Source organism: Caloenas nicobarica, chromosome 1 (genome assembly GCF_036013445.1).
Source record: "Caloenas nicobarica isolate bCalNic1 chromosome 1, bCalNic1.hap1, whole genome shotgun sequence".
Classification (NCBI taxonomy): Eukaryota; Metazoa; Chordata; class Aves; order Columbiformes; family Columbidae; genus Caloenas; species Caloenas nicobarica.
In genome coordinates, this window is record NC_088245.1 from 74,019,447 (window position 1) to 74,033,299 (window position 13,853).

The 13,853-nt window shown below is 37.7% G+C and overlaps 1 protein-coding gene across 5 annotated transcripts in view; it reads right to left on the reverse strand.

Annotated features, from left to right (window-relative positions):
* Positions 1-603: 603 nt before the first annotated feature.
* Positions 604-13,853, reverse strand: part of PPARA (peroxisome proliferator activated receptor alpha) — a 42,146-nt gene continuing 28,896 nt past the window's right edge. For all 5 annotated transcript variants that reach the window (XM_065626985.1, XM_065626990.1, XM_065626987.1 and 2 more), the window contains 3 exons: positions 11,830-12,032; positions 8,276-8,723; positions 604-6,540 (listed from right to left, as the gene is read on the reverse strand). In XM_065626985.1, the coding sequence (XP_065483057.1) occupies positions 6,293-6,540; positions 8,276-8,723; positions 11,830-12,032 (899 nt within the window). In that variant the 3' untranslated portion in view covers positions 604-6,292. The remainder of the gene's footprint in view (positions 6,541-8,275; positions 8,724-11,829; positions 12,033-13,853) is intronic.

Below are 13,853 nucleotides of genomic sequence, written 5' to 3' on the forward strand. Positions count from 1 at the left end.
CCAGCAACCCCGTTACTAACAGGAGGGCGAAGGTGCCGCGTTCTCCGTGGGGCAGCCAAATGCAGCTGGAGGGTCTGGAGGTGCCAGAGGTAACCAAGCGCGCACTGGCACGGCACACTGCGGGGTTATCTGCACGTGAATCACGCACCAGGAGATTTGCAACCACCTCACAGTTCCTCTTGCACACGACAAACAGCTTTTGCGTCATTACGCCGCGCTCCCACGCAGCAGGAGTAGGACATGGTACCTGCGCGTTGCCAGTATTGCGGTTAGTTAATATTTTCCAATGCCGCCAATTTTATTTTTTCTTTCAAGTGTAAAGAATGCCATGAAACTTCTTGCACTGATCAGAAGGCTGGTGTCTTTTCCACAATAGGGATTACCGTACCTGCATATCCAACCTGAGAAAAATATACCCAAATATTTAAAACCAACTTTAAGTACCTCATGCCTGATCTTGCAGTCCTTACTTAAGGCTCAGCCTGCAACCAGACTGATCTCTTTTGTGCGTGCAGCCCGTCCCCTGGGCAGAGGCAACTCATGTGAAATTGAGGTCCTTGTAGTAGGAATTCTGTTTTGAAACAGCCCTGCAGTGGAATCTGACAAGATGGACTAACACAATAAAGGAGTTCAAGGAAAACAAACGAACGACAAACAAGCAAAATACCAGCTTCAGAAGCCAAAAAATATTTAAGAAACCTGTAGGCACATTTGAGAAAGTAAAAGAGGAAATAGCCCTGCCCTAGGATGGGTTTGGTTAACAATGAATTTGTATCACATTGACAGTGTAAAAGTGACATATCTGTTAGTACTTTTTACAGCTGTTTTTTGTTTGTCTTTTCATTGCTGCCTATGAAATTGAGAAAAGGAGTAGCTGTAGGTTACCACAAAAATGTCCAGTAGAACATTTACAAATGACACAAACATCTTAGTAGACAATACACCTGTATGGTCATACTGATCGAATGCAAATTTCAAGTTGTAGCAATTTGGGGAAATAAAATCTAATCTATTACAAATAAAATGCAGTCAGTATAAATCATTGCTGGAACATTTGCAATATACTGTGCTTGTACTAGATGCTGTGTTTTGACTACAGCAAAACAAGAGGTATGCCTTAAAAAGGTCACTGTTCCTATATGGGGAATCATTAGCAGGAATGCTGCAGGCACAGACTGTCACACCTGAATCCCAGGACACAGAATCCCTATGAACAGATTCTGAATTCATCTCCACTTAAAAAGGGAAAACTACAAAAAAGCCAACAGTGGCATTTCAATGTTTTGTTTTGCACTGCTAAACTACACATTTTAAAATACATCTATAAAAACTGCAGATCAACCTCAGTGCAGGTAGCAGGAAATAATCCTGAATACACACTTATTTCTCATAAGCCACAAATCAATTCCTCAGAAAATACCAGTAATGGAATAATAACAGAGTCTGGATCTTTTTAGCTTCATTTTCAGACTTTTAAGGAAAATGAACTACTGTGCTGTAAAGCAAAGATGAACTTAGTTCTATAAAATATCTTTCATATTGGCGAACTTCAGTTAAAACATAAACAATATGAACTCGATTTTGGGATTACAGCTCTTCCTCGCCTAGACTTACTTTTATTAAAATTAAATAAAAGGAAGTCTATGCTCTGTGTGAAAATATATTTCAAGATTTGGTTACTGTTGTCAATACGACACACTGATAAGTTGCAGAATTTGTGATACTTCTTCACAAACGATACAGTAATAAAGACCAGACAGGAATAAATAGCAGTTTGTCTTTGACTTCAGGCCCATCATCCGCACTCATACAATTAAATCTTCCCTCACTGTACAAAAGGGTTCACAAGATAAAGTATGAAACAAATATTTAAATTAAATAATTTACATATTTTTCTTAAAGCACCTCTAATATAATTTAGTCGAAGTTTATATCTTGCAATAATATTCTCGTATTTTACAAATTGAAACATGACAAAATGGTATTATATTAAATTAAAAAAATCCCACAATACACAACAATATCAATAATCTTCGATCAAACCCACGTATAATTTAAATCTCTAGTAAAAGAAGGATAATAAAGCTGATTAAACCTAGATTTAAAAAAAATTATATGCAACTGATTATCAAGAAAGCACTCAAGATATAAGCAAGCATCAGATACTATACTGCACCTCACATTTTGACAAGTATTAAAGGATCAGGGTTCTCAGGGAAGGACCATTATTTTTAAGACCCTATGCTTAAGCAATATCAAACCAGCTGCAAATGCATTTGTTAAATGTAGTTGCAGAGTTTCAGCTCAGTCACAGACACAGGGTGGGCAGCTACAGCTCAACCTTCAACTGCTTCGGCTGAGAGAGCGCGCAAGTCGCCCGGGGTTTCCCGTCAGAAATGAGGAGGAAATTGAAATTTAACAGTACGTGACCCAGCTCTCGTGATGAATAAATCTCCCAGGCTTCAGCAGTTTGAATAAACAAACAAATGTTTAGATGCTTATTATAAGCTCTTTGATTGGCAAACTTGTGCTCGCTCTCTCGTGAGAACGGGCTTAGTGCAACTGCTGGTATTTCCTAAACCTGTGCGGGCCAGACCTAATGCAAGAATATGCTCTTTGGCAACACTTCAGCTTTCTAGCGGCTGGCTAGAACCAAAGCACAAAGGCACAGGGAAATGGCAACTAAAAAAGAAATTCAATGCAAAGGAACATTCAGACTCTGTGGTCTGTCAATTTGTATTTAAAATAAAAGTGGGATTCTGAAATTTAAAAAGGTACAATGTAACAGGTGATTTTTTAAATGGTATTTGAATGCTGTTACACTGAAGACAGTACACGTTTATAGAAAATATTTAAGGAGATAAAAATGAACATCAGATTTCCCTAACAATTCATACAAAACCTTTTTTTTTTTTTTTCTCTTTCTCTTCCCCTTTGTCAAAGTACCTAGGGCATCCCAATAAATAAGTAAAAAGACCCCAAACAACCCTCAAAAATGAATAAGTTTAGGTTTGTTGAAAACCTAAGTCGTACCATTGTTTCCTAGGATTTTTCTCCATCTGCTGTCTCTTAAGGTGTTTGTGGTTGCTAACCAGAGTTCTTCAGCACTATGACAATAAGTTATGTTGATAAGAATCAAATCAAAAGTCTACCTAACAAGCCAGTAAATCTTTAATAAATTATTAATCGTAAAACCTGATCACTTTATTTCCCTCCATTGAATGGGTATTTTAAAATATTAGATGTTCTGTACAAGGTGGACATGCTGAAGGCTCCTCAGTAATGTATCTCAAACTAGTTCAGATTCCAAACTTCAAAAAGCCGAACACGAATTGAGTCATTTTGATATCCGATTGGCAAAAGCCTGCTGCAGTCACCTACCGAAGTAGCAAATGTACTTTGTTCAACATGTCATGTAGAAATTAAGAACTTCTTTTGCCCCTTAACACTTGGAAAGTGACTCATCTGCCGTGTTGTTCTTTGAAGAGACTGCGGGCGTGTGTGTGATGCAGCTGCGTGTGCGCTGGAATCGATCCTGAATTTCAGACTATGTTGATTTCTCGTTCATATTTCTATAATTCACAGGTGTGCTCTTTCATTTTTGTTTTTAATCAAAGGTCTGCAGTTTAATTCAAAACAGAAATCAAACTTCAGTGCCAAGGAACTAGTCCAAAAATGCTTGCTGGTTTTCAAATAACAAACCAAAATGGATCTGGAACAGGGAAAATGCAAATTATGCACCTTCCTAATGCTGATAATAGGAACCTGTTACAAACAGCTGCTAATATAGCTAAACATTCTGCCTTCCACAGAATGATGCTGGTTTCAATTCTTTACAGTTTCACTTGCAAATTAAGTATTTATTATTAAATTTCCCATGGTTTTCAAAAGCTTCAGTAAAGCGTTTTAGCCACTTTCGGGAACGTGAGCAGGGAAAATAGGTTTTGTCCACACTGACTGCATCTGATTTTCCTGAGAAACTTCAGTACACCCAAACTATGGAACACAACTTTGAAATTTGCCCTTTGCAAAAAAACTGAACTTCAGGGGGAAAAAGATCCAGCTTCTGCTTTTTTTAGAAGATGAACTTAAACCAGTTGGCTATTAGAGCTTCAGTATGGCATCACAGAATGGCCGATATTTTGTCGATTTTTTGAGTCAGCAACATTGCACATCAATTATTTCAGTGCTCAATGTCTTATGCCTAAAGCCCACAGGTCATTAGTGAGACATCACTGACTGGAAGAATAAAGCAGCATCATTCCTAAAACCTTGTTATTTCTGAGGGCACACTATGTACTGCCATAAGACACAAAAGACAACCCATTTCTCATCTGCTCTTTCCTAGTAAAACCAACTATCTCCTCTTCATGAAGTCTTAGAAGCAGCTGCACCGTAAGGCCTTATCCCTCCTGTTGCCAACTGGCCCCAGGGAAGAGGCAAAAGTTTTGTGCTCGTGCATTTTTGGTTTCCATCCTGCCCCAGATGGACACCAAATTTGAGGCCTATGCTTCAATATTTTGCACTAAGTATATCTGACACTAAAACCTCTGCTAATGACCGTCTCCTGGATAAATACCAAATTGCTTTTAAATGTGTCATTTATCCAGTGTCTAGCCACGCCAGCGGGCCTGTAAAGAAACAAACGATGTAACTAAAGTAAGAATCATAGTGTGATGTTCTCACTTTATCGCTTTTACCTAATTCATGCAGTGAAGGTTTAAGATTCTGAAGGCTTCAAACGTGCTACAATAAAACAAGGACAAAGTGTCCTCCTGTGCCACTGAAAACTTAACTGTTGTGAAAATACTACGACTGGCTCCTGAGATCTCTGTGTTATTAAACAAACAGTAAAATAAGGAAATAATAATGTGAAGTTGCCGTATTAAAAAAAAAAAAAGAAAAAGAAAAAGAAATAGCACAGTGTCTTGCATGCAACTAGCACTTTAGTGTAGTACTCTCTGATAAAAAATCCTGTAAAATGGCAAAGTCAAGCAGATTCCTTATGGCTTATTTTGCATCAGGAGTAAGTACTATTGTAAAATCTGAGTTTTCTCTCAGGAACTTGACAACCTTACTCTCAACTGTGCTCTTTCATAACATACAATCGACACCTACAAACACTGTTCTTGGTAATATTGTCACCTTATCCACTACGGCTGTATGGACAAGGACAAAATTTCATGAAATAATCTAGATAATACTTCGATCAACAAGGTGTAAGAAGGAATAGAAATAAATAAGTCTGAGTGGATAACTGGAAAAAAAATGAAACAGTGTATTCATCAGAAAAGTAAAGAGGTCCAAACAACTCTGTACCATCAAGATACTTTTCAAGAAAGAAGGTGCCTTTCCTATACAATCATTTCTTCAGAGTGAGCTGAAGCTGAAATTCTTTTTTCTGGGCTAGGATCAGATTTTTCAGTCTGTCCAAGACTGAAAAATTCAAAATAGTATTTTTAAGTCAAAACTGCATTTTGAGCTATTACGGGTTCTCCGAAATTCACGTAGTATTATATGTTTTTCCTCAGGGACATTTTCATATTTACTTAAAACACTTTTGGAAAACAGGTTCCATCGCTTTATCACATTTACCTCTAAAGAACCACCTGAATAAAGCATCTCTGCTGTATTTAAGATAACTCTCCAGATTTTATTTCATTTCATAAAATTACTTTGCAACATGCTAATTCTGAGGTATACAAATGTAATACTATATGAAGCTGTACTGCATTTCATGGAATTAAAGCAGCAGTGGATAAAAGGCCTTTCAAATTTTTAGAAATGTCTGTACAGGAATACCCAACCATTTGATACACCTAGACTGACTGCTGTAAGAAAAAGTGTTAGTTGGTTCTCAGTAATCACCATGAGCCAAAAGTGCATAATCTTTATGATTGTGTATATACCTGGAGAGAATTTGCTGTATTTGTTATATTAATTCTAAAAGGACTAAGCCAAGAGGAAATACAATTTTGTTCATTTCTGTTACTTAACATTCTGATTTATTATACAAATAGGTATTCCTTACCAATCTTCAAATTCCAAAATAAAAGAACCATTGTAAGACACTTCATGAGCACTATTATCAGTATTTTTCTGCAGAACTCTTTCAATAGAAGAAAAAAGATCCCAAACCAAAAGAAGTATAACACTCCAGCTACCTAGATTTCAGATGTTTCACGCTCTGGACCGAGTGAACAGCAGATAACTGTGCAAGTAGTTTTGCTCCCATCTGTTATTAGTATTGCTCTTGTCTTTAAATATTGTGGAAAAAAAAATATTAAAAACCTCAATACATATCCCTGTAGATTTCCTGTAGTAAAGGGTGTAAATGTGCATCAGATTCAGTCTTCTTAATTATCTGAACAAGTTGAGCATGCTCTGTGACGAGTTGTCGGAGGTCAGCCATTTTTTGGAGAAGTTTCGGGAAGAGGAAGATGTCATCAGGATGGTTGGTTTGCAAGTGAAGTTTCAGTACATGCACGATGCTCTCCTGCATTTTTTCAATGTGTCCTACGTTTACAAGACCGGGACGATCTGTTCTCGGAACAAACGAATACACGTCAGAATTTCGTGATTATTCTTTAAAGTAGGCTACTTTACAGATTCTGTATTGTAGGCTACAGTATATATTTACACTATACACTGAGGGCAACGAGCCTTGAAACAAATATTTTTTTTAAAAAAATAAAAGAATAAACCAAAAAGTTTGGTCAAAGTTTTTTTTCGATGTCCACAGTTATTTGAGGAGTGATTTCATATCACTAAATAGAACCTGTGTTACAAAAGGAAAAAACCCAGCCCATCCTCTCACCCCCTAAACCAGCAGAAGTATCCAGCCTAGGAATCCAGTTCTATATTCTGTGTGTCCTGATAAGAGAATTCAAACAGTAAGGATGGAGAAAAAAAGCACATGGCTATTTCCAGAGGGTTCTTGAATTTTGGTAGCAATACAGCAAGACAAAAATAACGGGCTTACACTCTTGGTTCCCATATGTATATTGCCATAGCACAAATTATTGACAAGACATACAGAAGCATCTATTAAAGATGTTTCACACTTTCTAGTATGCGATCTCATTTTTATCTACTTACAGTCACTCTCCAGATCAAATTTCTCTATCAGAAGTCTGGGACAAGAGACTAAATATGTTTTTTGAAAACTTAGGCTAATTCCAGGATCAGGATAAAAAAAGAAAAAAAAAAACAACCACAAAACCAACACCCACGTTTTGCCTGCAAAGAACTCTCTTGACTTTTGAAAACATCAAAATACCAATGTATTATGCAAAAGTAATTCAAGACTTGTTGGAAACTTGCTGTCTAAACTAGCACACAAAGCTTTTGAAGTCTACAGATTGTATCTTTCTTCTTGTAACTGCTGAGGATGCAACTGGGGCAGTGAAACATTCTATGAGTTTGGCAGAAAGCAAAAAAGGCAGGTGGGAGCAGCTGTTGGAACTTCTTGATCTTTTATTTCCCTTTCTCAAAATGCTTGTGGATAGTTTTGAATTTAACCTTAAATATGAACCTTCTTACTTTCTGGAGGAAAGAAGGGGTTACATTTGTGTTCCTTCACTTACAAAGAGCTCAAACAACAGGCATTTTAAAAAAAACACAAAAGAAAAAAACCCATATCCTTAGGTACTATGAAATAATTCCTTAGGTACTATGAAATAATTTTTAAAATACCATCAGCTGATTTTTTTAATTATCTAAGCAAGCTGGGTTTTTTTTTTAAAACAGCCTGTGATATTAAAACCAGACCACAGAAAGTGCATCAGAGCTGCGCAGTTGTGCAGAACTTGTTACATGATGCAATCAGCAAGTGTCAAAGATGAGCAAAGCTATAATCAGCACCTGCCTCCATTCTCATTACATAATATTTTTCTGCTCTTTTGGCAGATACAATTACTGTTTCCAACCCAACCCTAAACATTACCAAAAAAAAAAAATCCTCCAAAGGAGGACAAATAAATAAATACCGACACTCTTCACATCCCACTTTTAAAAACAGAGAGTAACTAGACCTCTCTAAGTGAGGCTAAACAGAAATTCCAAGCATGTGTACAATTCTGCAAAGCAAAATACAGGATCAAGACTGTTAACAGTTACACAGCATCTTCCATGAAACACACTAAAAGGGAAAATGACATTGTTACTGGTAGAATTGAATCTTCAGGAAATATGTAAGCTTTTCCATTAAAATTATTAATTCACGTGAAGAAATGTTAGAATTTACTAGCTTAAAGAACAAATACGTAGCGCTTACCTCCACAGCAAATGATGGCAGCAACAAAAAGGGATATATCGCTATCATCCAGTTCCAGTGCATTGAATTTCATGGCAAAATCAAATTTTGGCTCCATTATATCACAGAATGGCTTCCTCAGGCTTTTCAGGAACTCCCGGGTGATAAAGCCATTTCCATAGGCTACCAGCATCCCGTCCTTGTTCATTACAGATGCTAACATGGCAAATATGGCTTCGTAAACTCCATATTTTAACAATGTCACTTGATCGTTCAAGTCAAGACTGGAGAAGCCAGGGATAGATTTGGCAAATTCAGTGAGTTCTGTGACGGTCTCTACAGATGTACACTGGCAGCAGTGGAAGATTCGAACTTCTGCTTCCTTGTTCTGAATTCCATTCGCTACCAATTTTGCCACCAGCGTCTTCTCTGCCATACACAAGGTATCCATATCATGTATAACAAATGGCTACAGAGAAAAAAAACATTGATTCAGTTGCAAAATAGTGGTTATTAATCATCGGTTTCCTAAAGAATAGGAATTTTGATAAACTTTAACTTTCATGCTAATCAGTCTTCAACTATAAATAAACCTTGAGTTCTTTCATATTTCTGCATAAAGAGATACCATGTATTACAGAAGTACAAACTGCAATATCTAAGAATAAGTTTGCTCTGCAAACGGCAATGCAAATAGTAAAAGGTAAGCATGTATGACGTATCTTTAATCTAGTTTTATGTAGTAGTTACAGTGAAGATCCAGAAGTACTGTGCTTAGTATGTACATATGCATCTCAGAGCAAGTCCCAGAAGGTTCACAAAAGACGTGTATTACCTTCTCCAGAAGTCCAGGTAATTCTGCCTACACTCCTATCGATTCCTAAACTAACTACACTCGATGCACATCATGATGCTTTCCTGAAGTATCCTAGGGGGAATACAGACAGTCATTTAAATATAGGACAGCATATTTGCACAAGAATGTGATCCCTGTGCTACTCTTGTGTTTTATTATCAGATTTCTACAGACCACGTCCCAGCTGAGCTCGTCTTTCTAGCTACAGTTAGTGCCAAGTCATCTCTAAACCCAGAAACCCACTAGAATGTCAGGCAACACAAAATTTCTGTCTTGATCACGGTCTTTTCCATGATGTGCTTAATTTAAAAAGGCATGTGCATTACACACTGATGAGCCAGTCTCTTAAAACGTCATATTAAAAAAAGCATTCAGACTTTCTTAAGAACAATCGGAACTCAAAAATATTTTGATACATATCTGAAAAGCAGTAATCACAACAGAGGACTTATCACTAAAACAACAAAACTCAATGCTTTCCAGCCTACCAAAGTCATACCAGTTGACCTTGAACACAAATCTAATTTCATAAATACTAAGCAAAGCACCTTCCCTGTGCTGTTTTTCTCGTCTTAGTTTAAATATCATGAAGAACACTTGGTGTTCTGTTAGAAGCTCGTAGAATACACTTATTTCACTTAGAAAACTGTCAAACGTGCCAGTTTCCCACAGTTGCCCACTTTTTAAATGTTTCTAGCAACTACACATTCCATCTCACTTCAGTACTCAAGAGTTATAGAGAACAGAACTTTCTATGTGCATGTGGATATGAGTGGAAAGTGACAAATCAACAAATCCACCACATTTCTAAACCCTTTAAAAGATGTAGGCTATCTCACAAATCTTTTTTGGAGTTTATCATCATTTCACCATGTGGAAAACAGGTATGGCCAAGGACCATTTAAATTTAAAAATGATACCTTGTCAGCATGAAAAATGCTAGTTCACTCTGAAAAGAGTTGGAGTGGTGCCAAGAATTAGGATTTACTGAAATCAGCCATTAATGCATTGTTGAGAAACAGGGGGATTACTAACAACAAGCCCCGCATTTGTTTTTTTTTCCTGTTAAAAAGTCAAGAGAAAATTAAAATGCCTGTTTTCCCAAGAGATGACGAAATAGCTTAAAAACCCCTCTCCTCTTCCCTGCATATTGAAGAATGAGGAAGCAGCCTGATTATAATATACTAGGTCTGATCATCATTAATTTTTACTTGTAAATTCACCAAGACATGTGCAAGCCACTATTAGCTACTCAATCAGAAGACTGATCTGAGAGCCTTGATCGCATAAATGCAAACACAAAACTGAGGATGCAGTGATCTAGAATCCCTGCATGTACGATACATATTGTAACTTCTGATTCTGATGTGGCAACAAGCTTGAGAAGATATGCAGATAACTACTTGGTAAGGTGTTGAAACATGGTATTTACTGTAGGCTTATGTCAGCTTGTATCCCCAAAAAAGTTTAAGCCTGTGCTTAATTTTAAGCATCTCTTTAATCCAGTGAAAAAGACCGGGATTATGCACATGTCTTTCTTTTAATGTAGAAGCCTGTATGCTTGGCTAAACTAGACTATAATATGCCAAATTCTATAATTCATAAAACAGCTTGCTTACAATTTTTATAACGCTTATCCCCACAGTTTCATGGGTTTTATTACAGCATATGTAAAGCCTCTTCCTTGCAAATTTTTACTAATATTAAGTATCTTATTTTACCAACAATTTAATCTTGTATGTATAATTAACATAAATCACAACAGAATTTTTAAAAATATGCGTGAAGTGAAACAAGTCCGTCCTTAGAATGGTTATACTGTCTCACATGCTACAAAACAAAAAGCAGCTGACAGCCTTAGATAGCCCAAACTCTTCATTGTCTAATGATGATTTTCTCACCATACTCAGTCATTTTTAGAAAAATTATGCCCAATTATCAAAACAGTATGGCTCAGAGTTAAATCTCAAAGATGTTGTGTAACTAGTAAATATTACACAATACACATTAATTAGTCATGACCAAAGTACCATAAGTAAAAATTCTTAGAGAACATTCACTGTTTGGTATGAGAGCTTGCCTAAATTATCCTGGAAGAAAAATAACCTCTACAGCATACATGTCTTCACAACCTCGCTTGCTTCTCCTTTTCAAAGTAACCATACAGTAAAGACCAGGAAGGCTGGGTGAGGAAATGGCCACAACTGTAAACAAAGAATTACAAACTCAAGTTTTCTTTCCCCTCCTGCCATTAATATTGTTGTGATTAAAACAAAAGTCATACAGAGCTCCTGTATACCCTAAAATAGAACAGTATTTATCCTGGCATTTGTGGCAGAAAAACATGATTTTGTTTTTCACACTTCCATAATAGGAAATGAATTTTGAACCATTTACCCCACCCATAGCAAGAGGTATTCACATTCAGATGTCACTCTTTTTTTGACTAAGAACTGATTTTCTTACCCTTGTGTCTATACCATAATTTAAGGTTAGGAGCTTCCATTTACGAGTTAATCACCCAATTTACCTAAAGATTCCTATTATTCTGATAGTGGCTAAAAGCAACCATATTTACGACAGGTATTACTTTTGCATGTTTCACATCTGTATGAGCATGGTTTATTTTCTAAAAGATTTGCTTAAGAGTTTAACAAATTGTTATAATCACCTTATGCACTTGCCAGCTTTACTATAAAGTTACAATAAAAGTACTTACTGGATTGTTATTAGTTTTCCCTGCAAGGATGATTCTGGCTTTAACCTTGTTCATATTGAAGTTTTTCAGGTAAGCAACATGAATTCTTTTAGCAAGGGATTTAAGATCTGCCATTTCTGAATCTTCTACATTATTTTCACCTGTTAGAATTTCTGCTTTCAACTTGGCCTTCTCAGACCTTGGCATTCGTCCAAAACGTATTGCTGATGGGAAGACATAATTATAAAAGAAATGTTAAGTTATACAAAAACCTGTGCCTTTTACCATTGCTGATCAGAGCAGTAAGACTTCCCATCTAGAAAAACTGAGGTAGAGATAGTATGTTTATTATAATAAATTCACAAGTGAAAAAAACCTCATCCTTTCCAACATGGACTAATTATCAAGTCAACATGCTAAACTGAAGGTAATCAGACTTTTCAAAACACAAACTGGTATCTGCAATGAGCTAGAACACATGCCTTGTTCCTTCTACATTACTTAAGTAGTTGTATTTTGCTCTCTCCTTGTTATGTTCTACAACTCCCAACGCAAAACTCAAAGTCTACCTTGGGAATTCTAAAAATCTGAGCAAACACATGTTAGGAGCTTGGCAGAGAGCACATACGGCAGCTGGAGAGCTGCCTGGGGAGTTACCCGCAGGGAACGCTGCAGTGGAGTTGGGCCCAAACCCCATTGCTGATCTCTGAACCTGCTGGGACAATTCAGGTCTTTATGCCCTGGATGTTCAGTTCAACATATCTATACTGCCTAGTGAGAACAAAACAGACCCAGATTTATGCTCAAAGGTTACAGTCAACCCAGCACTTAATGCTTCTTTTTTTCAATATATTAGCCCTTCAGGACTGGAAAGGATGAGAAGAGAGCTTGAGTATCTAATCTAGTCATCAGGATATTCTCTTGAACGGCAGGAGATGTGAGTTTGAAATGCCATTGGGTATGGAGGTCTCCCTGTTCTTAGACAAGTGGTCTTGCCATTTAGCAATAAAATAGACATGTCCACATCTTTCTTCAGTTTCAGTTTAAAATAAAACAGCTCCATTTCAAAAGGGGCCTTACCTCGCTGATAGTGTGCAAGGTTTTGAAGGTGCTATAGCTGGTTGCTCTTACCGCATTTCAGCAGCTAACAAGTGAGAGCACAGAACCTCACTGCTTAGACTGAGCAATTCAGAGCATGTGCAGAATTAGCCCTTCGACATGCCCAAGGAATTTTCTCGTGACATAAGGAGGTGTCTCATGACATAAGGAGGTGTCTCTAGGTGTGATCTGAAATATAGTTTTGAATGTCAATGGAAGCCCAACATGGAAGGCCTGTTTGGAACCTCGCCATGGGTCTTTGGAAAAGCAGAAGAATATGGAAGAATATCTGCTCTAAATTGAAACTTAGGGTTTTAAGATCATGGCTGTACCTCTAGTTCTAGCTCTTTTCCTGAGAAGTATCACCTGCAAGTTAGCAGTCATGTCCTTCCCGCACTGCCTCCCATGTGTTCGCCGCAGTAAAACTGCTCCTGCTCCCTTCAGCTCCCTTAGCAGGATCAAACACCTTCAACTGAACGTTAATTCCTGCCAACCAGCACAGCTCCCTGCTCAACTTCTGCCCCTGACATGCTGCTTTGTTGGCTGGCACACTCTTCCCAAGTGTGCTGTCGGGAAGGTTATCAGCAGTCGTGCAGAACCTATCAAGCCTCTCCCAATGAACCTTAACCTCAGTCAAAGCTCACCACAAGGGAGCCAGGCTTCCCCAGAACCAGAAAGGCAACTCTCCCAATGTCTCTTGCCAGGACTCTAGACTGCGCTGCCACAGGCAGCTTCCCCAGCCACGTCCCCACCCCAGCTATCCTGACTGCATAGTTTCCTTAGGATGTTCGTCTCCTGACCCACAGCTTTTCACCTACTCCCAAGTTGCACCTGCTCCCAAGTTCAGTTGGACACTATCACACCTACGTAGGGAAAGCAAACTACTGTAACCTGGCCAACCAAAATGTGCTTTCTCATGGCTTGACCTCTCCCTCTTTACCAAAGTT